Genomic DNA, 27,762 nt, shown 5'->3' with positions numbered 1-27,762 from the left:
TCATTTTACTCAAATTATCACCTTTTCCTTTTGGAATTCTCCACTCCAGGTGATTCTGGTATCCTAAAGGAAGAGCTCATAACCCACACTAGACTAGTCAGACTTTGAATATTGCACGAAGGCACAGAAGAGGAGCTTATCCTGATATGGTCATACAATGGCCTGAGATCCCCAGAGTTGCCTCACTCCTGCACTTCTTGAGCCCTGAATTTTAGCAATCTGTACAAAGTCGTGAACTATCCAGTGTACTTCAGAGAATTCCTATTTTTCCTTATGTTAGCACAAAGTTCTACTGTTAAACCAAAGTGCTCCGATACATGGGCTGCTGGACTTGGTTACAGCCCTGCATTTCCTCCTCTGTATGGGAGAGGGAGGCTCTCTTTGGTCCCTTCCAGCTCTAACACCGTACAGTTTCACCAACAGGAAAACTCCCAGCAGATACTCTGCTTGCTAGTCACCATTCAAGCCATTGGTATATGGACCATTCAGCATCCATATACTTTATCAACAAGTGGTAGAACCGAGAGGTGCTTCAAAAGTCCTGTATTTAGGACCACAAGCCTCTCATTCACCACCTCTTAGATCTCAGCAATATTATTTCGGTAACAGTGTTGCCACCCTCTCTGCTATGGTGCTGTGCATAAATAGAACATGAACATTTCCAGGAATTGTCTACTTGGCACTTCTTGCAACAAGTTAAAGTTTCTTTTATAACATTGACAAAAATAATGCCTAAGATTAAAACCTGCCCCAAACTTCTAGTGGTCATATTTCCTTCTCAATGAAAATTTATTGTTGGGAAAAGCACAATGTGTTCATTTTTATCTGGAGGAAATGCACTCCAAAGAGTCACATACTTATACTCTTTACTGCTCATTCTGATGAACAAGTATAAACACAGCGCTTATTAAAATTAAGTAAAGGCAAACATTCCTGGAGCTAGCTACAACAGCAGCTTACAAGTCTGAACCATATCCATAAAAAGAGGAATCTATCTTGCTAAGCATATGGCTAAACACTGAGGACACATCACCAGAAAAGCCAGTATTAGAACTGACAGTTTTAGAAAGCGTGATTTAAGAGCTGCAAAAGTGGGACCTGATTCCAGTTTCAGGAGAGCCAACACACTGACCCTCTTCCAATCACAGCCATGACGACTTAAGTCTTTTTTTTATATTCTCAAGGTACCTAGTTGGGATGGGAGAAACCCAAGGACTCTGTTCCTTGACCCCACATGACCTCACAACAGACCAAGAAAAAAAAAAGATAGAAAGAGAAATGGGGAACAGGGAGAAACCAACCAGAAATTAGTCTTAGGACAAACAGGTACTAAAAAGAAGGGCAGAAAAGCCTAAATTAACAAGTATAAGGTACTTAGAACAGTGCTTGGCACAGTAAACCCCCCCAAAATAATATGACTATCATTTTACTGATGTTGTTTGAGGTCATTTTAAGACACAGAAAAAAAAACTGATATTTATTTTTAATAACAAACAAAAACCATGGGCAGGCAGGCAGACAGACAGACTGACCAACCAACCCACAGATGGACAGGCTAAGCCAGTCCCAATCTTCCCAACTGGCCATTTGTTTCTCTCCTCCTCTCTTCCATCCTCAAGCCATCTTCAACTCACACTGTATCTGAGAGCAGCATCCAACTCGTTCCCCATTGGCAATGGAGCAGGTTCTCCCTCCATTTGGACAGAACTTGGATCTACAGAGCACAAAGTATTGTGGACGGTTTGTAATTATCAAATAGTCTGGACAGGCAATGAAAACAATTTCCCCCAAAATCCAAATTCACCAGCTGATTCAAAACCCTCCAACTGATTTCATTCCATATGCATGTAACCTATATATCCTGATAGGGCTCTAATAGATTTTAATACTGGTAATAAAGTCATACCTGTATAGACACAGTCTGAGTGTCTGAAATATTCTTGAGCAACAGTGTCTAAGAAAATCAAGTAATTAAAAAATATTTGAGATCACAGGTAAAAAAAAAACAAAAACAAAAAGCAAACTATATATCCTTCTAAAGCACCATCTCTAGCACCCTTCTACCCCCCGACTTGAAAATAAAACAATTTTTTCAGCACGTATATAGCTTTGGGAGGCCTATATTTGCAGAGCAAGTGAAATAGTAACTAGGCACCTAAGCAGCGGGTCAGCTCTCAAGGTTCTCAACCCTGCTGGACTCTAACGCACAAGGCATCTGTGTGTGTGTGTCAGTGTAAGTGTGTGCATGTAAGTGCATTTAATACTACTGCCCAAAATCCCACCTCTTGAGATTTTGGATAAGTTGGTCTGAGGTGGAGCATAGGTTCAGCAGTTTTTGTTAAACCTCCCCAGTGATTCCAATGTATGGCCAGGGTTAAGAAACCATGAGCTAAATCAACCCTGATGGTCAACAGTGAAACTGACGTAGCCAAATGGCCCATGCATCCACAGGAGGAGAAAAAAAATCACAGTGAGAATTTGTAAAAGAAAAGAACATTAAATCCCTTTCTAAAAGTGAAATGGAGGCATCGCTGCTGTGGAGAGACCTGTCACATGGTCTGCTATTCCTAGAAAGAACTGCAATTAGCTGCCAACAGATGCATTATTTCATTAGTCCCATAAATACTCAATAAAAGTCTTCCGTTCTTCCTTTATGTCAGCCTTGCTGAAGCAAGAGGGAAAAAATCTTCAGATAAAATGCAATACTGAACTATTATAATTTCCTTATAAATGATTAAAATTAGCATTAATAAAAAATAAAATATTTTAGTAAAATCTCATCCCAGTACACCTCTTATAGCCCTTGAAAATTTTCTCTTAAAATGGAAAGAAAAATGCATTAGTATAATTTTTAAAAGCCCATTTCAATTATTAACACTACAGCATAATACAATTCCATTTCAAACCCAGTGGGGAGCCAAGATTGTGCAGCAGAAAAAGTCCTAAATCAAGAGTTGGAAGGCCTGGATTCCTGTCCCGGCAATAAATTGCATTAATTGGCTGTGTGACTGTGAGCAAGATGACAATCTCTCTAGTCCTTGGTTTTCTCAGAAAAAAATTAGATGATCTGTGAGTCCCCTGTAGCTCTAAAATTCCACAAAACCAGGATATAGCTCCATTTTGCTGACTTTGTTACATTAAAGAATGAATGTGCTTAAAGTCATTCTGGTAATTATAGTAATAAATTTAACCAATCTTGTCTCCGTGCGTAAACTGAGCAAAACAGTAAAGCATCTTGAATAAGGTCCTATCTTTTATAAGAACTAGAGCTGGCACCTTCCTTCTGGGCTAAGCCAGCCAGGGGAAGGTTCCTACCCCCAAGCCCCTGTGCCTCTTTTTAAATGAGAAAACATATGAAAAGTATCTTCATGCTTGTTACCATACCCTCCTATCATTATTATTTCTAAGATTTTTCTTTATGTTGACTTAGTTTTACTTAAATAAGAGTAATGTATTTTTAAAATGAACTTCATAAATAGAAAATAGTTTCAATGTCATAAATGGAAGGAAACCACAAAATTAATACAAGTAACACCATAACTAACAATGTTGCTCACTGAAGGATTGAAGCATGAGGACCTCTTTATCTTTGTTAAAAAGAGAAATTGACAAGTGTCAAGTAAAGTGTTATAGAAATATCTGGACTAAACAGAGGCTTACACCTGCATGTAATCAGGATTAAAACAGAAACAAAAAGGAAATAACTTTACTATTTGATTCAATATTATTTAATCCCATTCCACATATCATGTAAAGTCACCTCAAGAACCACCCAAAAAGCATGGTACACATCTCACATTTGGGGGAGCACAATACAGGGCTCGCAACAGATTTTACAACTAAACCTATACTGATGCAATGTGGGTCATCTCAGACAGGTCTGGGCTCCAAGCACATTATCACCTGTGGCTCCCAGTGGAGCTCCTTTGCACTTACCTGTGGCTCCCAGTGGAGCTCCTTTGCACTTGGGTTCCCCTGTCTCTGAAACACTTTTCCCCCATGCATCCACGTGGCTCACTCTGTCACTGAAATCAGGTCTCTGCTTGATGTCCTTTCATCAGAGAGGCTTTCCCTGACCACCCTACAATAAATGGTGCACCCTTCCTCAGCATCCCCAAGCACTACTTTTCTTCATAACACTTACTGCCACCTGGTATAATATTTATTCATTTGCTTATTGCCTGCCCCCCCACTAAAATCCAGCAAGCAACACCAGGGACTTCATTCTCTTACTATTATATCCCCTGCACCTGATATCCAGCTCATGGTCAGTACTCAATAAATAATTGTTGAATGAATGAATCCCCTCTGCTAATGTAGAGGTCTCAAGATTTCATGTCTTTATATACCTAGTGCCTGGCATTTAGTTGATCCTTAGGAAGTATGCGATCATCATGCTGGTGATATACAGAAATCGTCAGCCCTGGAACAGCCACCCAAGAGGCAGAAAACATTATCTAGAGAGTTCAGGCATTTGATGATACTGCAGAGAGCCCTGAGCAATGTTCCCAGGGATCTGACCTCCTTGCTTGCCAGTGACTAAGTGTACGTGACACAGGAATCTAGGCTAGAGAGGAGGAGAGGAGAATGGTAACGCATGCGCACGCACGCGCGCGCATGCACACACACACACACACACACACACACGCCTAAGAAGACCAAGGTAAAAGCCAGGGTAACCAGGCAGACTGTTAAGTGAAAATCGTGGCTGAAACCCAGGCCTCCAGTGAGGGAAATACAGTGGAACAGGGAGTCTTGTGTCTCAGGAGTCACTCCCACCACGACTCAGGCCAAGTCCCACCAGACTGTGAACCTGGTGCTCCGATAAACTTTCGTTTCACATTCAAATCAGCTCAGGAACTGGAGTTGGCTTGCCGGCACAGACACGGCCCATCACTAGTGAGAAAACCAGGTGGCAGACACATGCTGCCTTCACCCAGATACAATTCTATCCTCATCTCATAAATGACCTGACAGGAACCCAGAGAGGAATTTCCAGCTGATCTGGTGTCTAGTATGTGACCTTGGTCAGTGAGGGACACATCGTGAAGTATTCCTTCCACAGTGCCAGGCTGGCTTAAGTCATTTTATCACCAGAATTCCTCTCTTAAAATGTAAGAGTCCTTACAGGGTGAGAAAAACATGAAATCACAATTATTCATCACTATGTTTGCATGTTTTGGGATTTCCTGGGGGAGAGCAGGCAGTGTGGAAAAGTAGAGAAGATCAAGATACAAATAAGAAGCAACTACCTAGGGTGAATCACAAACAAGGCCTCCAAATTTACAAATGAAACATAAAAAAATTAAACAGAGAACAACAGGAATTTCTGAAAAAACCAAAACAAGGAAACGTTTAAATAAATTAAAATTAGTTCATTCTTGAAGACTCATCGTCTTGCTCAAAGGGAAGGCCATACAGTTCCATTTGTCTCAAGAGAAGACCACCAAATCAAAAAAATTAATCACAACCAAAATGAGTAAAAAGTATAAGTACATTTTCCATAGTCTAGTTCCTTGAAACTCAAAGATGACTTTACAAATATTTAAATGGGCAAGTTTAAAGCTTGTTAAAATTATTATAAAACTGAAGAACTGGGAAATAGACCTCTGGGTCCATTTTCATAGGAACACTAAATTGGAAGGCATTTTAACTCTAAAACTCTCCCCAGGATTTCCAAAAACAGCCTAGGTTTCCAAGTACTTCAATCCCAATTATATTTAAAAATAAAATATTCCATCAAATTAATTACTTTAAAGACTTATGAAAAAAATCCAAAGTACCAAATAATAGAAGGCTGTTAGTTAGCGACTCCTTTAAAATATCCCATTTCCTCCATCCCTTTCCTTCTGCATGCATAAAAATATATACATAAACCACTAAAATATATGGTATACTAGATTTCCCATAATGTGGATTATAAAAGGGATTATGATGAGATGGAAAACTATGACGTTAACAAGGGAATGATAAACCCCAAATTCAAGGTAGTGATTATCTCTGATGTGTGCGTTGGAGGTGATGGATGAGATACGATTGAGAAGGAGGACTCAGGGGTCCTGAAGACAACAGTAATACTATTTTTCTTAAACTTAATGATGGGGAGATAAGTGATCATTGCCTAATTATTCTCCATACTCTATTATATTTGTCTTATATATTTAATCTTATTTAAATATTCAATATTTAATAAAAACTGAATTTATGTAATTGTCATTGTGGAATACATATAGAGAGATGTGTAAATCAGAATTTTTTTTTTCAATAGCAGTGTCACTCAACAGAATGTAAAATGATCAAGTGCACTTTTTTGGTTCAGTAGCTAATCCATCTTTTCATTTGATCACTTCCTGAGCATTAACAAACTTGGGGGGAAAACATCACTTTTCTAAATTTCTAAAACAGATACCCTCAATTTTTTCCTACTCTATAATGTTTCATTTTTCTTGCTTTAAAAAAAAAAAAAAAACTTCCCTCAATTTTTCTATCACTTTCACCATTTGGTAAAAAAAAAAAAAAAAAACAGCTTAATATTTTCTTGTCTTCTGAATGAATCTGAGAAGTGAACATGGGGTCACATCACTTTGAACAAAGCACAACAGTACTGTTTATATTGCTCAAAAAGGATAAAATTAAATATTTTGATACATAAAGGTTTTCAGTTCATCTATTTGTTGCTTCCAACATCTAATTCAAATTCTACAAATAGACACTGGGCACCCTAATATTTTGTAACCCCTTCCCAATTCTGTAAATTCTATTGTGCTTTTAGAAAAGTCATGGAAATTACATAAATCCTTTAGTTGGGTACTGTTCAGACACTTACAGTAAGTAATTTTGTAAGGAAAATCTAACCTTGGTCCACAAAGCTCAGCTATTTCCAGCCTTTCAAAAAGTTTAAAACACGCACTTACCTGTAATTTGGTCAGGCTAGGAAATGAAGATATTATTACTTTTCCATAGGAATTTTACCAAGTATTCCAGAGTTAACTGGTTATTTCATACAGATTAAACATTCATACATATATTATTACCAAAAATGGAAGTATTAATCATGATTACTTAATTCATGTGGATTGGAAAGTCATTCAAAATCTGAGGTCCGTGGGCAAAAAAATTATATTATTTTATATATTGGTATCTTATTGGTATTGGTATATATATATATTGGTATTTTATTATTGATATCTATCTGGTTTTTAACCAATTATATTGCTATTTGAAAAATAACTAAGTCTGGTGACCATGACTTGGAGTAGTTCTAACTATCACTGCTATCAGAAACCCAAAAGAATGTTGATTTCGTGGGTCTGCTAAAATTTGCAGGTGAATTTTCAATTATTCTTTACTTTTTTTTTTTTTTTTTTTGCTGCCAGTTTAGGTCCCTGCTCCTCAATCTTTGAAGAAAGTTGTAGTCATGGGAGATATTAAGAAGGATCAAATATTTCATATCACATCTTCTTCCTACTTCAAGCCATCCTAATAGCTCTAGCACTGTTGTCTTTTCCGCAGCTTCCAACACCCATTAAACTCAAATGAGGACCCTCCCCAAACCACTGTCCTTACAATTAAACACTCCACGTGTCTGAACAAAGCCAAACTAAAAAGAAAGATCTTAAACTTGTAACCTTTACAAATAACCTCAGCCAACCTCAAAAATAATACCCTTTGAACACATAACAACAGTCCAGGGAACAGGTGCAAGGCATGCCTTCTTAGAGGCTGTCTTCTTCATGAATCTGACCTTTTCCAGCCAGCAGCGCCGGCACCCTACGCGTCAGTTATCAGTAGGCCCAGAACCTGCTTTCCCATCTGCACTTTCCAAAAGGTTCCTGATGCCATGGGCTGAGATATGACCTGGCTCTCTGATGAGAACATGCCTCCCAAGTGACTTGCCAAGATTTCCTGGAAGCATTTCCAAATGTATTCTCTGAGCTCTTCCAGTCTCTCAATCATGGTTCATTTTAACCTTCCTTCTCCGTATTTCTTAATTCCATCGCCTCATCCTGTCCCACCAATGTCAGGTCCCTTTAGTCCAAACTCCTTATCCACTTTCAGTACACACCTCCCCCACCTCAACTTCAAATCCAAGCAGCATAAGTCCAACTATCCTGGTAATGTTTTAAAGTGATCTTTTTGAGGCCTACCTGCAGGCAGTTCAGTTACAGCTTCTTCCCTTGCCTTCTCCAGCTTCTCCCTTACCCAGGGAAATTCCTGCAGGGAATCTAGGAATGTATCAAATGCTTTAGGACCCCTGGAAGGAAGGATATCAAGGAGTAGCATTGTCCTTCGGAGGCCTGTGGCTTGAGCTTTGATTTCTTGAACATGGTTTTCTGTCAAGATCCCTTCCTGGTAAAGGTACTGAAGAACCAGTCCCTCCACCAACACCTCTGCTCCTAGATCCAGGCGAAGAGAGCGAAGCACTTGCTTGTCTCTAGCCTCCATTTTCTCCCTGGGAAGAGAGAATATCATAACTCAGATTGCAGGAATGCCTGTGAGCCCCTAAAGATAGCACCTCTGCAAGGGAAGCTCCTGAAGGTCAGGGACTTGGAACCTTAGCCGAGTCCCAAGCCACGGTGTTCAATATACGGTTGCTAGGCCAAAAGAAAACTAATTTCCAACGTCTACAAACAATGGACAACGCCGAGGATGCATCATCTTTTTCTCGGTTTTTCCTTTTCACACAGTGGAGTCCTAGTTCAATTCCTTGTCCAATGAAGAGGCTCGGGGTGTGGGGAGAAAAGTGGGTGAGAGCGCCAGTTTAAAAAGCTATTCTTATTTGAGAATACTTACAGAGCACATCTGATTTTAACATACTTGAGAAGAAATTGTGACTTTGTTTTAGCACCGCCTCATCAGCGACTCCCTCCCCCCTCCACCTCTGCAGAACCTGCAGCCTGCGTGCAGGGCCACGGGCACTGGGCACCCGCCGAGGCCGGTCCGCGGCAGCAGCGGGGACAGAAACCCGCGGGCACCAACCCACTGAAGCGCCTTCGTCATCGAGATAAAAGACCCACACCCCATCACTCGGAGCTGTGCCTCATGCCCCGTCCCAGACTCCTTCCTCCCTAAGAATCCGGAATCTTCACGGCACTGCAGCTGCCACGCATGAACGGGCAATTTAATAGGATCTGATTTTATTTTTCATTAGAATAACAAATGTCCACGCTCCGGACCTGGCCAGGAGCCCCGCTTGGTGTGAAGGCACATTGCAAAAACAAAGATCATGGTGGCCGCGGTCTGTGGGGCGGGATGAGTGGAGGCCACGAACCTCGGCGACCCTTCCAGACAGGGAGGGGCGGGGGAGCGGCCGGCGCCACCGACGGGCTTCACACCCCCACCGGCAGCCGAGCGCCGCCCGGCAGGCCCGCGGCCCTCAGGACAGGCCCGCGCGGAGGGTGTGCGCGGTCTACGCCAACGCCCAGCTCGGCGCTTTTTAAAATCCCCTTCCTCGCTAGCTGAAGCTCTCTTTTATTACCAACAGGAAGGACTACGGGGAATTTTCGGGGCCCGCTAAAAAGGGGGTGCGGGAACGATCGTCAGAGCGGCCCGAGACAACAGGAATACCGCCGCGACCCCACCCCCGGCCCAGTTCAGATTCTCGGCCAGCCAATTTAGAGGGGCGGGAGCGCCACGCAGGGCCCAGACGTTTAAGAAAAGATGGATACGAGGTTTCTGGTTTCCTGTTACTTACGTCCTCAACCACGTCTCTTAAAAAAAAAAAAAAAAAAAAAAAAAATCTGCAACCGGAATCCAGACTGTTAGGGAACCTGTACCATAGGCACCATCTTTGTTGAAGGCGAAAGCTTTGAACAGGAAGTGTTGTTGCCATCTTTGTTGAGGGCAAACGCAGGAAGTGCTGTTCCCGTCTTTATTGGGGACCCAGCGGTCAGCCTGAAGCCTCTTCCGCCATGTTTGCTGTGGGTAAATAATCTAACCACCTACAGAGGGAAAATTCCGTGTCGCAGTGTCAGCTATATAAGCAAAGGAGTCCTTGAACAATTGTATTTTAACACAGTAACTCCACCAGCGCCTTGAAAACGATTGACATAATAGAAGTCCAGTCTCTCTGAAAAGTCAGCAGTAAGGCTCTTCCCTGACAGTGTTGTTTAAAATTCTATTTAAAATTGCAAAACTCAACTTCTGCACGCTCCATGCCACTTTGGAGCTTTGTTATTATCTATATCACTTATTACCATCTTATTTAACGTTTACTTATCATTTGTTTATCGTCTTTCTCCCTCCACTAAAATGCAAGGACAATTCTGTACATCACAGGGCTCCTGTCCACAGTTTACAAGTGAACAGTCAAGATTCAGTTGAGCAATCGGATAGCCTAGTCTAGGCAGAAAGGGAACTGTCAGGGGGAATTGGGGACATTCAAAATCATTGTAAGTCTGGAGAGGGCTGGGCACCCAGCAATGACTTCCCAACAACACTGCCAAGTTGGCTTATGGCACAATCAGGAAAACTGAAGAAAAACCGTTCTTCTACTCCCCCAACCAACCTCCTCTCAACTGCGACAGAACAAGTGACAGAGGAAAGGCACTAAACACTGCTGCAGACAAAACAGTCTCCGCAGCTGTTGTGAAACCAGCAACAGCATCGAACAGCACCTATAAATCTGACTTTAATGCATCTAATTGATAGAACTTATTTTGCATCCAGAACCTTAGCCTCAAGGGTACCCGGGGAATCTAGTTTGGGGCTGTCCAGCCCCTGAAGCACACAGAGGCACCCCAGAAGGAGAGAGGGGCGGGTGCTGAAGGTTAATCTACCTCCACTGCGTTTTTATTTTGGAAGGCAAATTCATGATCCAAATACAGAGAGATACAAGAATGTCAAATGGAGTATCCTTCAAATTCCTTTATGAAATCAGGTCATCAGACAATAAATATATTCATTAATTCATTTTAAAATCAATTGGATGATGTATACAGAAAGTGATAGACCTGCTATAAATTGGTTGGAAATAACAGAAAAAGACGATTTTCTCAACTAACGCCTCTAGTGAAAGATGAAAATACCTTTGTAAGCAAATTAATTGAGAGCAATTCTAAATCTCCCTCTCAAAATCTTCTAATTGTAATCATTTTAGAGTATTACTATACCAGTATACCATTTTACTATATCATAAGTGACAGTATTTTATATAGGTGGCACATACTATCATAATAATTTTATCATTATTATTATCGACATTTTACATATTTAGAGACTGTAGAACCAGAGCGGTCAAGTTTCTTAGCCAAAATCTTAACGGGTAAAATATAGCAAAACCTGGGTTCTAATCAGGCCCCTCTGATTTCACGGCTATTCCAGTAAACCATGTGACTCTGCATAGTGGAAATGTTGGTTGTTCCTATGACAGCCAAATGTGATTGACAGATTGTCCGGCCACCACTTCTTTAGTAGTCCAGAGACTCTTTTCACTCTCTGCCTTTTCCTGTTTTGCTCTAGAATTGTTCTTTACTCAGCAAGATTTCTCTTCCGTATATGGACAAGTACTGGCAACATTCTCTGTCTTCACGCAGATAAAATGCAGACCTCATGCAACACTGCCAATAACTGCAGTTACCAACTTTGTTGGGAAATAGAACAAGTATTTTTTTTCCCAGCAATAAACTTTGATGATTTTCAAACATATATAAAATTTGAAAAAAATAGCTCAGTAAACACCCATGTATACCCACCTAGATTAAAAACTTCTGATGCCCCCTTGTATTTGGCAAGACTTGAATCTGAGACCTAATTGAAGGAGAGCATTGATGGGGCACCAGGAGGGTATGGGAAGCCAACAGTGAGATCCATGAGCATTTGAAGAGAAGGAAAGAGAGCAAGAGACAGCATGAGAAGAATGAGTGTAAGAGCTGAGGGTCATGGAATTCTATTTTTTTTAAGTTTTTTTAAAAAAATAGCAACAAACAAAAACATTAACATATGATCATTCTGTTCTACATATATAATCAATAATTCACAGTATCATCACATAGTTGCATATTCATCATCATGATCATTTCTTAGAATATTTGCATCAATTCAGAAAAAGAAATAAAAAGAAAACAAAAAAAATTCATACATACCATACCTCTTACTCCTCCCTTTCATTGATCACTAGCATTTCAATCTACTAAATTTAACATTTCCCCCTATTATTTATTTTTGTTCCATATGTTTTACTCGTCTGTTGATAAGGTAGATAAAAGGAGCATCAGACACAAGGTTTTCACAGTCACACAGTCACGCTGTGAAAGCTATATCATTATACAATCATCTTTAAGAAACATGGCTACTGGAACACAGCTCTACATTTTCAGGCAGTTCCCTCCATCCTCTCTATTACATCTTGAATAACAAGGTGATACTTATTTAATGTGTAAGAATAACCACCAGGATAACCTCTTGACTCTGTTTGGAATCTCTCAGCCATTGACACTTTATTTTGTCTCATTTCACTCTTCTCCCTTTTGTTCAAGAAGATTTTCTCAATCCCTTGATGCTGAGTCTCAGCTCATCCTAGGATTTCTGTCCCACATTGTCAGGAAGGTCCACGCCCCTGGGAGTCATGTCCCACATAAACAGGGGGAGGGTGGTGAGTTTGCTTATTGTGTTGGCTGGAGAGAGAGGCCACATTTGAGCAACAAAAGAGTTTCTCTTGGGGGTGACTCTTAGGCCGAATTTTAAGTAGGCTTGACCTATTCTTTGTGGGGTTAAGTTTCATATGAGCAAACCCCAAGATTGGGGGCTGAGCCTATTGCTTTGGTTGTCCACACTGCTTGTGAGAATATCAAGAATTCTCCACTTGGGGAAGTTGAATTTTCCCCCTTTCTCACCATTCCCCCAAGGGGACTTTGCAAATACTTTTTTACTCACTGTTCAAATCAGCTGGGATTTATTGGGGCATCATTCTGGACTAACATACAAAATCTTAGGGTCATGGAATTCTTATGGTAAGCAAGAGGGTCTAGTCATAAAGGATGCTTGAACATCAAATTCCTCTTTTTGTGTCAAATACAGTTGAATTTCCATCCTGCCTCCTAAGTGACCAGGCTGGTTCTCTGAATGACTAGCCAACTACCATCAATCAGCCTCTTGGGGGGCCACCTCCCACCCAGGCATACAATAATAGCATACAACATTATTTGGGGACAGCTGAAGATTCAGCTGCACTTGTGTAAATATCTAAGGCCAGCGGGCACCTAAGAAACCAACCATAGATCAAAATCACTAGCACAGGTGGTTACTCCTCCACTCGGGCCAGTCCCTCTCCATGGGCTAAATTGTGCCCCCACAGAGAATTAAGCACCTGTTACCCATTGGTGGCAAATTCATTTTCAAGAAGTCCAGATATTTTCCTTTTTCTCTCATCCCTAGTATGTATAATTGTGTCGAGATATGCCTATTGTGAGTTTGCAGGGAAAAAAAAGAGATTAAAAAAACAAAAACAAATGGGTACTTTTTTTGCCTTTCAATTTGATCTTTGATTTTGCAACCTTCAAAAAAAAGTCAAAAGAGATGGATATTTTTGGTTCTTCCTGTCTCATTGATGTGAAAATTAAGCCATGGAGAAAAACAGAAAAACAGATCCCTTTCAAGCACATGTGAGACACTTCCAAAAATAGAATACAAATTATGTCACAAAGAAACCTCAATAAATTCCCCCCAAAATCAATATCATACAAACTATGTACTCTACCATTATGCACTAAAGTTAGAAATTTTAACAAAAGGATAGCTTCCATAAATCTCATAAGTTTAGAAATGATATAAAAGAACTCTAACTCTGAATTTAAAAAAAAGTCACACCCTTCTAACAAATGGAATATAGAGAGGAAAAAAATAACTTTAGAGTAGAGAAACCTGGCAGACACCACCTTAACCAAGTGACCAAGTTTAACATCTCAGGTAATAAGTCATGTTGAAATCACGTGTTCCAATACAATTTGACAAGAAGGACATATCAGCTTTGTATTATTCTTCCCCAGAATTCATACCCCTCTCCCCCCATTCATGAGAAAACATCAAATTGAGAGACGTACTACAAAATATGTGCCCGGTACTACCCAAACATGCCAAGGTCATGAAAGACAAGGAAAAGCCAAGAAACTGTCATAATTTGGAGAAAACAAAGAGATACAAAGACTAAAGGAAAGGAAAGCAAGAGAGAGGGGTTGAGAGAAAAGATGGAGAAAAAGAGGACATGTGAAGGGAAGTATTATAGTCAGAAAGAAACAAAACTTCTGGGCCTAAATTCTTTTTCCTGTTACATCTTGGCCATTTTCTTGACATGCAACAGGGAAGCCCTGGTCTCCTTTCCCATACCACCCCACTCCCAAGATAAAGAATTTGTCAAAGAAAATGTGGGCATCTATCCCTGTAACTGTTACTCCTAAACTATATTTGGAATGCACAGCCTCTTTCTTTATAACTTTTGATAAAGGTGTTATGCTGTAGAAAGTATTACCTGAGTCATCTGCACCAAGTATTCTCTTACTAAGTTACAAATTCTAGAAATCTCTTCAGTTCTAGATATCTCATTTTGATGTTGCTTGTTATAGAAATCTTGAACTATTTACAAAAACCTAATATGTGCACCTTTTGAAGGGGCTAGATACCTTAGTATGAAAATTATCATATACTAATTTAATACCCCAATATTTCTAGAAGTTTGAAGTATTATGCTATAAGACTTTAGTGATTTATAATACTCTAATTATTATAATTTATTCATACTTTGTCAACAACAAGTTTTTATTGAGCATTTTATGACATGCTAGGTCCAGGTAGAGATAACAGTGAAAAGACAGCTATGGTCTCTGCCCTCATAGAGCTTACAGTGTAGTGGAGGAGACAGACATAAACAAAAAAAAAATCAAATAAAAAATAATAATTACAAATTTTTATAAGTAAAATGAAGGAAAGGCGCTTTACTGAGAAAAACTAGTTGGGGGCGGGAAGTAGGACATAATTTTTTATTGTCTTCAAAGAACGCCTCTTTGAGGAAGTGACCTTTCCTATTTTCTTCAAAAAAGACTAGCAGGAATTATAAAACAGTACTAAACAAATTTAAAAGATGGATACGGAACCAATTAAGAATCTAAGATAATAGGATGTCTGAATACTAAATAAGGTCTAAGTTTCCTGGCATTCAAGCAGGAATTTATCATATATTGTAAGGAACAACGGATAAATTAATAAACTATGGTTTTCTGTTTTGCATAAAATACTAAAATGTTCTTCAAATTTCATTTCTGGTATTAATCCAATATAAAACACAAGATAATGCAGTCCAAGTACTGACTTTCTGATGGGCTAATTAAACACAGTAGTAGAGCTGAAAGAAGAAATGAGGCCATTTAGCTTCTTTCAAGTACCAGGTAACAACCAAACCTATGGGCTCTGAATAGCAGAATTTAATAGCTAAGTTCTCTGCTGAATATCGACTTAATAGTGTATCATTGATTAAAGAGAAATTCACATGCTTCTAACAGCGGACATAAAGGGGTTTGACAATGTTTTGTGGAGAAAAGTTAGTAGCTTGCCTTTCTATTATTGTTCAGGTAAAGTGACAGGGAAGAATCCTCTACTGATACTAAGAAAAAGGGTCAGATGCTTCTCAGTTAAGGAAAAAACAAACAAGATTTTAGCTGTATTAAGCAGAAGCCAAGAATTTGGGTTAGACCACAGAATTTGACATCATAAAGCATGAACTATGTTATTTTGACAGAGAACCTCTCCCACCCATCCCCACAAAAAAACCTGAGTATTTGCATTACCAATTAGTGACACTGACCACAAAAGAACTTGCCCATAGAATCTACTGAGTGTTTCCTTCCAAGCAGAGCTGTATCGTCATGGATCCGCCAGGATGAATGATCAGTAAATGTACCAAGTAGTTGAACCAACTAAGCTTTTATTGTGGTTATTTAATCAAGTCCACTTAAAAATTGGAGAATGACTACTAAATATAATGATTTTTGTTTCAGCATCATTAGCGCTATGCTGTTCTTTCTGACAACAATCCTCAAAAAAATTCAGCTGCCTTTAAATAAAGCAAACAGAACCATTAGCCCAGAAGATGGTACTTCCCATATACACTGATGGGTGGGTAGCCATCCAGTCCACCCCCCAGCAACACAGGAGGTATAGAATTTTGAATAATGGATGTTAATATTGAAGTATTAGAACTGTTCTTTAGGAAGTCAATATTTGATTTAATAGAGAAAAAAAAAAGCTATTAAAACTGCTGACAGATCTTAAAGTCTCTTCTCCACCAGAAGATGAGAAGGTGAAGGCTGGGATGCTTAGAGTGCCATCAACTAGGATGAGATGGATCAAAACACGCGTCTCACTACCCAGGAAAGTCCTTCCATTGACCAGAAATGAAAAGGAAGGGAAAAGACAGAAGGAGTTATGGACTGTGGACTTCCTCATTAAGTCCATCCAGCCCACATAGAGTTCTGTGGCCTAAGAACATCGGACATGCAGAACGAATAGGAAGCTGCTGTCACGTGGTTTGTTCTTCCTCCCCAATTTAAACCATCTTCTCTCCATTTCCGTGTCTCTACTCAAATCATTCAGTACATGCACACTATTTTCCCCCAGTAAACACGTTCAACCAATAACATGACTGCCCTACTAATTTTATTCTATACACAGGGCTTAATACAGAACCTTGTATGCAGCAGACACTCAAAAAATGTGTGTCTAAGGAATAAGTTTGAGAACAGATAATATAACCTGACTTCTTTCTGGTCCCCATTTACTAAATGTAAGAAAGTAAAAAATCCTTATCAATTTATTTTATATGGCTTATTTTACAAGGATGGTATTTTATAAGTCATAGGTATGTAAAAATTTTAGGAATACTCCCATAACCTCTTTCCATTTCCAACTTTGCTCTTTTTCCTAAGTACTCTCATCCAGCCTACTCCATTAAATATTATCTAAAGGCAAACAATCTCCCAAATATTTAGCTCTGGCCTCATGTATCCAGTTGTCAATTGGAGCCCAGTAGGCAACTCAAACTGAATCTTTCCAGAACTAGATCCTGATTGCTCTTACCCCCAATTGCTCCTTCCACAGCCTTCTCCATTTGTGCAAATGGTACCATCACCCACTCAAACCAAAAAGCTTCAGGAGTCATCCTTGATTCCTCTCCTTCCCCAGTCACGTCTCTCCTTCCTAACCACCACCCTCAGCCAAATCATTCCAGAACTTTGTTCTAACTTGTGCTTAGGTGACATCATAAATATCACTTCCCCAACCATCCAACATAAAATTGTTCTCTGGCTCTTTCTATTACATCACTCTGTTTCATTTTTTTTTCCTTAGCAGTTATCACTACCAGTTAATTTTCTTATCTATTTACTTACCTACTGGGGGTAGGGGGGAGGGTTTATAACCTGTCCCTCCCCACTAGAATGCATGTCACAAGAGCAGCAACTTTCTCTGTCTTGTTTGCTGCTATGTTTCCAGTGTCTACAATAGAGCATGGTGCATAGTCAGTACTCAATAAATAGTTCCTGAATTAAGAAATCCATGAATTAATTGGTGAATAGGCCTAAGACACGTTTGAACATGAAGAAAATAAGCAGAAAGCAGAATAACATGGTTTTTTTTGCAAAATGACATATTCATTGAGACCCAATTTATAATATCTGGTTTTCCCCAGCATCTCTGAGATTAATTTTTTTAAGTTAAAAATTATTGAGCATTTATTACATTCCAGAAACTGTGGGCATTCTTTATTCATATTATCTCATTCAATTTTATTAGGATCCTTGCACAGTGTTATGAGGTCAGTACAACTAGCTAAGTGTCAGAGCCAGGATTCAAATACCCTTCAGCCTCACCCTGAAGTCTGAGTTCTTTACTTCCTATTAATATTAATATTATACTGTCCTATATATGTTCCCTTCTGATTGCCCTGATTGCCTAGAAACATCCACCCAGGAGAGTAGCGTCAGGGTAGCATTATTAGTTTCCTCTGGCTGCTATAATAAAGTACCACAAGCAGGGGTGACTTTAAACCATGGAAATTAATTCTTTCACAGTTCTGGAGGCTAGAATTCTGAAATCAAAGTGTCAGCCAGGCCTGCTCTCTCTGAAGACTCGAAGGAGAGGCTCCTTCCTCGCCTATTCCAGCTTCTGGTGGTGGCATCCTCGCCTGGTGTCCTTTGACTTGTGGCAGCATAATTCTAGTCTCTACCTCTGTCTTCACATGGCCTCCCCTGTGTGTCTGCATGTCCACACTTCCCTCTTTCATGGGCACTGCTCACTGGATTCGGGTCCAGCCTCATCTGATCTGAGATCATTTTGACTTGAGGACACCGCAAATAAGGTTGAATTCACAGGTCCCGGGTAGACAGGAATTGGTGGCACAGGGCGGGGGTGGGGGGTGGGGGGAGACACTATCCAAGGCAGTAGAGTGGCAGAGCCTCAGCTTCGAGCCCCACGGCTCTGTTCTGGCAGAGCAGAGGCAGCATTAGTGGATTCACTCCGAGGGCACATGGAGAACAAGGCTTGGCTCCCGAAACCATTCTTCTCATCTCCTCATCCCACAGAGACAGCCAGACCTTTTCCAAAACATATTTCCCAAGTTAGTTAATGATTAAATGTCCCGAACATTCTGCTAGACCTATACAATGGTGATGATTACATGTTTTCTAACAGGTCTCCAAGGTTAATAGCTAACTAGGATGCACAGATGGTTCAGTGGTAGAATGCTCGCCTTACATGGGGGAGACCTGGTTCGATTCCCGGACCGTGCACCTAAAAAGAAAAAAAAATTAATAGCTAACTAAAATCTCTCTTACCGAACAGAAGGGATGGGTTCTGGCAAGCATCAAGTAAGTTCATGCACATGAAAACTCTTTGAAAAAATATGAAATATTACACGGGACATGCAGTATTATATTATCACAGAGCACTGGAGATGGAGAAGAATGCAGCAATCAGCTCTTATTTCACAAAACTGAAAAATGAGGTGCAGGGAAGGAAAGTGACTTGTGGTTGCAGAGCTAGCAGTTGAAAATGTGGTTACATCATTAGCCCAATTTAATTCTCAATATTTAATGGAGCAATGGTCTTTTCATTTTGCCTGAGTTAACACACGTGATTCCAAACTTTGAAAATGATAGATATCTAGTTTATGAGCCTGATACATGCATGCATTTTCTAAACATCATATTTTATATTAGTTAAAGCTTTTCAAGTTACTAATCTCCCATGTAATAAGCAATGCATATCATTTCACCTTAATGTCTCCAGGGAAAAGCAAAAATTAAAAAATGCATATTCTTGATAAATAATCTTGTAAAAAAAAATTAATGGTCACAGATGCCACCATAATATATAGTACACCCCAATAGAAAGGCCCTTCTTGGACACCCTTATTTGGTGTCTTTTCCCCTACTGCTTCTTGATAGGAAGCACTAGCCTATGGAACTGTGTAAGGATATTTCTGGTTGTCAGAATAACTAGAGAGAGATAGCTGGCATTTGGTGTCCAGAAGACAAGGATGCTAAGCAGCCTGCAATCAAAGGAAAGTGCAGCATAAAAAAATTATGCCACCCAAAACTCCATGGTTACTTTGGGCACCAGAGAAAATGACTGTAAGCATTCAGCCACTTCAGATAACTCCTTTTAGTTATACAGGAAACATTTATTTTAATTTGGGACTTTTAAAAGTAAAGAAGGAATTTATCAAAATGACTGAGAGTCTGGAAAAAAAACATGAAAGAGTTTACTAAGCAATTAAGATTAAACAGTTTCAGCATTTGTGACAATGTGGTAGATGAGAGATCCTGAAACCTAATGCTACACAATCTTGAACATACAAGCAAAATTTAAAACTCACTCTTTAAAGTTGGTCAAGCCAACTCCCCTGGAACAGAACAGTCTCTCCAATAAATGTTGCTTGGTGAACTGGATATCCACATGCAAAAGAATGAAAGCGGGTCCATATCTCACACCTAATACAAAAATTAACTCAAAATGGATCAAAGACCTAAACATTACATCTAAGACCATAAAACTTTTAGAAGAAAATGTAGGGAAATATCTTATAAAACTTGTAATAGGAGGCAGTTCTCTAGATCTTACACCCAAAGCATGAGCATTGAAGAAAGAAACAGATAAATGGGAACTCCTCAAAATTAAACACTTTTGTACATCAAAGAACTTTGTCAAGAAAGTAAAATGACAGCCTACACAATAGGAAACAATATTTGGAAACAATATATCAGATAAGGGTCTAATATTCAGAATATATAAAGAGATTGTTCAACTCAACAACAAAAAGACAAACAACCCAATTACAAAATGGGGCAAAAAACATAAACAGACACTTCTCAGAAGAGGAAACACAAATGGCTAAAAGGCACATGAAAATATGCTTAACTTCACTGGCTATTAGGGAAATGCAAATCAAAACCACAATGAGAGATCATCTCACACCCACTAGAATCGCCATTATCAATAAAACAAAAAACGACAAGTGCTGGAGAGGATATGGAGAAAGAGGCACACTTATCCATTGTTGGTGGGAATGTAAAGTGGTACAACTGCTGTGGAAGGCAGTTTGGCGTTTCCTCAGGAAGCTAAGTATAGAATTGCCAAATGATTTGGCAATACCATTGCTAGGTATCTATTCAGAGAGCATGAGGGCAAGGACACAAACAGACATTTGCGCACCAATGTTTATAGCAGCATTATTTACAGTTGTCAAGAGTTGGAAACAGCCCAACTGTCCATCAACAGAAGAGTGGCTAAACAAGCTGTGGTATATACATACGATGGAATATCATGCAGCTGTAAAACAGAATAAAGTCATGAAGTATGTAACAACATGGACGGACCTTAAGGACATTATGCCGAGTGAGATTAGCCAGGAACAAAAGGACAAAAACTGTATGGTCTCATCGATATGAACTAACATTAATGAATGAACTTGGAGAATTTCAGTTAAGAACAGAGGTCATCGGGAGATAGAAATAAGTTCACTTTAATGAGTGAACTTTGAGCATTAAAGTTAAGAACACAGTTTATTAGGAGATAGGAAGAGGGTAGATATTGGGTAACTGGAGCTAAAGGGATACAGATTGTGCAACAGGACTGATTGTAAAAATTCAGAAATGGATAGCACAATACTACCTGATTGTAGTACAAATATGTTAGGACACTGAATGAAGCTGAATATGAGAGTGATAGAGGGAGGAGGGCTGGGGACACAGATGAAACCAGAAGAGATAGACAGTAAAGTCTGAGATGGTATAATCTAGGAATGCCTAGAGTGTTCAATGATAGTGACCAAATGTATCAATTAAAAAAATATATTTTTGCATGAGGAAGAACAAAGGAATGTCAATATTGCAGGGTGTTGAAAATAGATGGTTATTCATATTTTAAAATTTTAACTTCTGCATGAGACTAAAACAAAAAAAAATATTTATTTGGTACAAAAAGTGCCCTTTGAAAGGTATTGCTTTTTTGTGTATATGTTATATTTCACAATAAAAAATGTTTGTAAATTTTTTTTTAAATCGTTCTTTAGCATTAATAGATAAGCTCACATATACAAAAATAAGGCAATTCTAAGACCATGACTAGAGAAGGTACATGAGTCCAGGGAAGTGGCCGAGCTCTGCAGCACCTCAAACTCACCTACAAATTACAGGGCTAGTAAGTCACCCCCAGATGGGGGTGAGGATAGAGGGGTGAAGGAGGGAAAGGCTATAGTCAAAGCTTTGGACCCACAAAAGGCTGGCACTGCATTGAAGACCATCCTGCACAAACCTACAACAGGAAAAAGAAGACACCCCCAGGAAAAGCATTAGTGAGGAAAACAAAATGAATAACAACAACCCAAACGCAGGAAGAGAATGGGGTTGTAATATTTGGCTTCTTTCTTCCTTGGCCTTCCATCCTCTGTCTTTGCCTACCATGGCCAGAACCCAACTAGAACTCAGACAACACAAGAGCCTGGAAACTCAGCCTACAGAGTAGGGCAAAGGAAGGACAAGGAATGCATTTAAAGACAAACAGACCCAGAACCTGCACAGCCAAGTACTGTAATAAAGCACTTCTATGTGAATTATCTCATTTAATCTTTGCAGCAACATGTGAGGCAGACACTACTATTTTTCCCATTTTATATTGGACTAAATGGAGGCTTAGCAATATCAAATATCTCATCTAAGGAGACAGCCAATAATAATTGCTCTGGGCTACAACCCCAGGTTGGCCTCACTCCATGCAGTTTAGCCATTTTACTATGCAGATATGACTAAGGTGTGATCCTGGTATTGACTCCCAGTGTCTCCTCACTGGGCTTTTAGTGAAACCCTAACTCCAGAGCTGTCTGCTCTAATCTGGTGTTCTGCAATGCCCTGGTTCTGCTCCTCTTTCTTTTTTTTTAATGCAATTTTATTGATATTCAAAGACCATATAATCCAGCCAAAGTATACAATTATGGGCTCATGGTATCATCACATAGTTATGTAGTCATGTTTGTCTTTGTGTTATTGAGCTGTAGAATCTCTTTATATATTTTGAATATAAAACCTTTTTAAGATATGTGGTTTCCAAACATTGTCACCCATTGAGTAGGCTGTTTTACTTTCTTGACAAAGTCCTTTGAGGCACAGAAGTATTCAATTTTGAGGCTGCTCCTCTTTCTTGAACCTTATAGTTCTACATGAGTCCTTGTCGGCCTGCTCTTTCTCATGTCACAGTCCTTTCCCCATTCCATCAGCAGTCATTTAAAGTTCAGAGTTATCTATTGCTGCATAATGAAGCACCCCAATTCAGTGGCTTGAAACAGCCACCATTTTATTGTATCTCACAACTTGCAGATTGGGAAGTCGGTCAGGGCTTGGTTGGGTGGTTCTTAAGCTCCACACTTAACCAGGATTAGTTGGCGATACTCATCTGGCCATTTGCCTGGCTTTATTCACAAGCTCAGCTCTTTGGCAGGGACAGTTGGAAGGACAGGCTCACCTCAGTTGTGCTCCTTCTCCAGGTAGTCTCAAGGCCTCTCCAGCTGGTCTCTCCAGCAAGGTAATCAAATGTCTTCCAAGACCTTTGACTTTTAACAGGGTAGGATCAATTCCACCATACTCTATTGGAACAAGCTGTCATAACCCAGATCCAAGTAGACGGGAAAGTGGGAAGCATGTCAACAAATCTGGAGCCATCTTTAATCCACCACAGATTAACTATATTTCTATAGCTTTAACTATTTACCTTCCTATTTGCTATTACAAAAGATTTCAGGAAATGTCTTTCTTCTCCAATTCTGCACAAGTTACTGCTGACTGTGCAAAATACACACATTTATTAACAAACAGTTGTTGACCAACTAGCAAGATACATGGTTCATAAGAGACCATAGGGACACATTGAATACTTGATAGGTAAGTGACCATATTAAATGATGCCTTTGCTTTGTTGTAGGCAGCCAATAGAAGGTGTTTATAGATCGTTCCAATTTGAGCAGGAAGTAAGTGAACACTATCTTAAAAATTCTCCTCTGTGATAAGTTATTTTTTTCCATGTTTACTTTTTGAGTTACTTCTACAAATTTTTACCCAGGTCACAATGGTTCAACAGTTCAAACATGGTTCAACAAAGAGTGAACCCTAATAGTTATAACAGTATATTTATAATATTGTTTCCTCAGTTGTAACAAAGGCACCACACTAATGCAAAATGTTAATAATATTTTAAAACTACATATGTAAGGGGGATTATATGGGAACTCTACTTTTTGCATGATTCTTCTGTAAATCTTCAATTTCTCTCATTGAAAAAAAAAGAAAAAGAAAACCTCCAGGAAAAAAAAATGGTTCAAAATGCTCATTACTACTAAACTGGACATAACTCTTTTTTGTTGTCGTTGTTCACACAGTGATCCATGATTCTCCAAGTCAGTGGTTCTCAAACTTCAAAGTGCCTTAGCTTCACCTGAAGGGCTCGTGAACTCCCAGAGCACTGGGCCCTATCCCCAGAGTTTCAAATTTGTTGGGTCTGGAATGAGGCTCAAGAATTTTCATCTCTAACAAGTTCTCAGGTGATGCTGGTCCAGGGCCCCACTTTGAGAACCTCTGCTTTAAATTACACTAATAAATATATTTCCATAAAAATTAACCTGCCTTGCAATGGACTCTTCAGATGGACTTTTATAATTCTGGATTAAACCTCTAACATAGGGATTAATGATTTCTAATTCAGATGTCAGATCCTTGCCTTCCCTAACACTGAATATTCAAACCCTTGCGTGGAACTGTTTTGTTTAGAAAGCAGAACCCCCAGCTCCCGTCAGAGACTCCCATGAAAATTAGTTACCAGCTACTGATTAGTGCATTGAAAACTAATGAGCATTACTGCTGCAGGTGACTTTCTATTAAGCATTTTCCACTTAGTAGTTCTTCAGCATAACTGAACAGAAAGAAGACTTTGTGCTCCTGTGCAATCTAGGCCTTGCTCTGTTGCTTAGCAATGGCTCCACCGTAACATTACTGTATTGTGTTTTCCTCTTTAAAAAAAGAACAAGTGCGCCACGTGTACTTTTGAACTTTACAAGCATGCTCCCATGAGTACTCCTTTTTGCATTTAATCTAGCAGACTCAAACTTCCCAAGGTGAGAAGTTTTCTTTGGATATTGTGTTAGTTAGGGTTCTCTAGAGAAACAGACTCAACAGGGAACACTCGCAAATATAAAATTTATAAAAGTGTCTCACGTGACCACGGGAACGCAGAGTACAAAATCCGCTCCGCAGGCTGCGAAGCCGACGATTCCAATGGAGGGTCTGGACGAACTCCACAGGAGATGCCGGCCAAAGCAGAAAGAGGGCCTGTCTCTTCTAAATCCTCCTTAAAAGGCTTCCAGTGATTAGATTGAGCATCGCTCATTGCAGAAGACACTCCCCTTTGGCTGATTACAAATGGAATCAGCTGTGGATGCAGCTGACGTGATCATGACTTAATCCTATGAAATGTCCTCATTGCAACAGACAGGCCAGCACTTGCCCAATCAGATAAGCAGGTACCACCACTTGGCCAAGTTGACACGTGAAGCTGACCATGACAGATGTTAAAAATGCACTGTGCTCTCTCTGCAAAGTGAAACTTGATGATTCACAGTCACTGAAATCACCTCTGCTGGTCTTCACCATCCTGACAAAAAGTGACGTTCATCAGTTAACATGGATTGCTGAGCGCCCTGTGCTTGTGCTCAGCTGTGGGTTATAATGTCAAGAGGGGGTTTCAAAAGACGTGCAAAATAACATCCATGGCCATATTTTGTATGCTGAAGAGCAGCAGATCTAGATATTACTACTAAGCCATTATCCCCTACCTACAGTCTATGATGCATGAGAAAGATAAGATCAATGTAGAACAGTAGTGAACTGTATAAGGAAGTATGCAATTAGGGACTAAATTACAAGGCACTTAACAAAAAGTCTTTTTAAAAATTCAGAGAGGGTAGAAACTAAGAAGAGCTGGCATCTATCAAGTGCTTCCTTTGCGCATGATGTCCTTCAATAGTCACAACAGTCCCGTGAAGCCGGAATTATTATTATCCTCTTTTTCAGATGAGGACACTAAGGTTTAAAGGTTAATTAGCATGGTAGCAAGCATACTCAGGTCTGAGTTAAGTAAAGGACAGCCTTGCTAAGTGTGGCTACATTGAGATCTACCCACCAATCTGCCCTTTTCCCCCCACATCTTTCTGCATTATCCATAAATGCAGGGCTAATTCCAGGCTGTATAGTCCCCAGTAAAAAGACCTAAGCTTTAATTTATGCTTATAAGCCTCTGTGAATGGATTCTAACCCATCAACTGACAGGGAAGCCCCCAGGACAAACTTAAAAGAATTTCTTGTTATATTATCTTTGAACAATGTGTTCCTTAGAGTGATACATGATTTTCATCGAAGTAAATATCTTGACCTATGAAAATCTATCCTGTGTTTTAATAGCAGCAGAATAGCATCAACTTCTGCTCATACACCCTTTCTCTTTGATTGCATTAAAAAAAAAAAAATACCCTGAGCCGAAAAATTGTCCCAGACTCCCCAAATAATATTCTACAACATCACCTCTGCTATCTTTCTCCCATACTCCACTCACAGAGCAGAGAACAGAACAGTTGTCCTGTTTTCCAGGAGGCTTTTGTTTGTTTTGTTTTGGTATGCTGTATGGTGGACTGTCATGGTCAGGTTAATGTGTCAACTTGGCCAGGTGGTGGTATCTGGTTGTCTGGTTGGGCAAGTGCTGGCCGGTCTATTGCTATGAGGATATTTCATAGAATTAAATCTTGATCACATTGGCTGCATCTATAGCTAATTCCATTTGTAATCAGCCAAGGAGAGTGTCTTCTTCAATGAATGATGCTTAATCTAATCACTGGAGGCTTTTTACAGAGGATTCAGAAGAGACAGGCTCTCTTTCTCCTTCGGCCGGCAAGACTCTCCTGGGGAGTTCATCCAGACCCTCCATAGGAGTCGTCAACTTCACAACCTGCCCTACAGATTTTGGACTCTACATTCCCATGGTTGAGTGAGACACTTTTATAAATTTTATATTTACGGATATTTCCTGTTGATTCGGTTTCTCTAGAGAACCCTAACTAATACACAGGGGGTCACATTTAATTCTTTTTCCACGTGAGTATCCCGTTATTGCAGCATCATTTGTTGAATTTTTGTTTGTTTGCTTGTTTTGGGAAAGTGCATGGGACAGGAATCGAACCCAGGTCTCCCACCTGGCAGGCGAGAATTCTACCACTGAACTACACTTGTCCCTCCTCCAGGAGGCTTTTGAAATGGAAAAGACAAGGTTCCCTCACTACCAGCCTGGGGTACTAGGGATTGTCAGGGTGAAACCCAAATTCCAGACCCATAACTGTGTTAATTCACCTTTAAATGTCTCATACAATGTTGCATAAAGTAGAGGTCAAAGGGCATAAGGGGTTGAGTTTTAAACCAACTACTGAGCCCTGCATTGGGAGTCCTGAGTTCTAGAACTGTTTCAGGTCAAATCCTGAGGCTCTCAGAGTCTCAGATTCTTTGTCTATAAAATGCTGGGGGCAAGATGAAAAAAATCTGTCATCATCCAGCCATGCTGAGAGTGCAGTGAGATGAGAACCACACACAATTGGCGGGCAGTCCCTTTGGAGAGCAGTGTGCCACTCGGCACGTCCCGTCCCAGTGAAACGCTCTCACACATGCACAAGCGACCCACACACAAACCACGCATCGTTGCTCACTCTTCATCACACTGAACAACTGAAAACCACTCACGTCCCCAGGGTAATGGACACACAAAATGTGCCATAGTCACAACACGCATTTAATACAAGGAGACTAATCCTATGTACTGAGATGGATCCATCTCAAAAATACAATAACTGGAAATAAAAGTAAATTACAAAGAAATATGTATTATAAGATACCATTTCATTATTGTTAAAAGAGAAAACAGAACAGATACACAAAAATATTTATCTTGTTTATGGACAGTAAAAGAAAACAAATTTTTCTTTTCTTGTACGGAAAGAAAAGTATTTTTTTTTTGATGTTCTGGAAAGACAGACACCAAGCTCATTATAGTGGCTGCCTCTGGGGAAGGGAAAATGGAATCTGGTGGTGGAGGATAAGGGTTCTTCACCTTAAATACAATGTTGGGGTTTTTTAAAATTGAAAATAAAGACTGAATAAAAAGGTAAAATATTATTGGATTGACATTAAAATGTCA

General features: G+C 39.7%; 1 protein-coding gene across 3 annotated transcripts in view; it reads right to left on the bottom strand.

Annotated features, from left to right (window-relative positions):
- CRADD (CARD and death domain containing adaptor protein) overlaps nt 1-17,203 on the bottom strand; it is a 262,555-nt gene extending 245,352 nt beyond the window's left edge. The window contains exons 1-2 of one of the 3 annotated variants that reach the window (XM_077111609.1): nt 17,065-17,203; nt 8,148-8,452 (exon numbers count right to left, since the gene is read on the bottom strand). In XM_077111609.1, coding sequence (XP_076967724.1) covers nt 8,148-8,445 — 298 coding nt within the window. In that variant the 5' untranslated portion in view covers nt 8,446-8,452; nt 17,065-17,203. Of the gene's footprint in view, nt 1-8,147; nt 8,453-9,271; nt 9,370-9,694; nt 9,862-17,064 lie in introns of those variants that run through there. The other 2 variants (XM_077111608.1, XM_077111610.1) reach the window with 2 other exon arrangements.
- Between the last annotated feature and the right edge of the window lie 10,559 nt (nt 17,204-27,762).

The sequence above is a fragment of the Tamandua tetradactyla genome, chromosome 7 (assembly GCF_023851605.1).
Source record: "Tamandua tetradactyla isolate mTamTet1 chromosome 7, mTamTet1.pri, whole genome shotgun sequence".
In the NCBI taxonomy this organism is placed as follows: Eukaryota; Metazoa; Chordata; class Mammalia; order Pilosa; family Myrmecophagidae; genus Tamandua; species Tamandua tetradactyla.
Note: the sequence above shows the minus strand (reverse complement) of the source record. Positions and strands in the feature narration are given on the sequence as shown.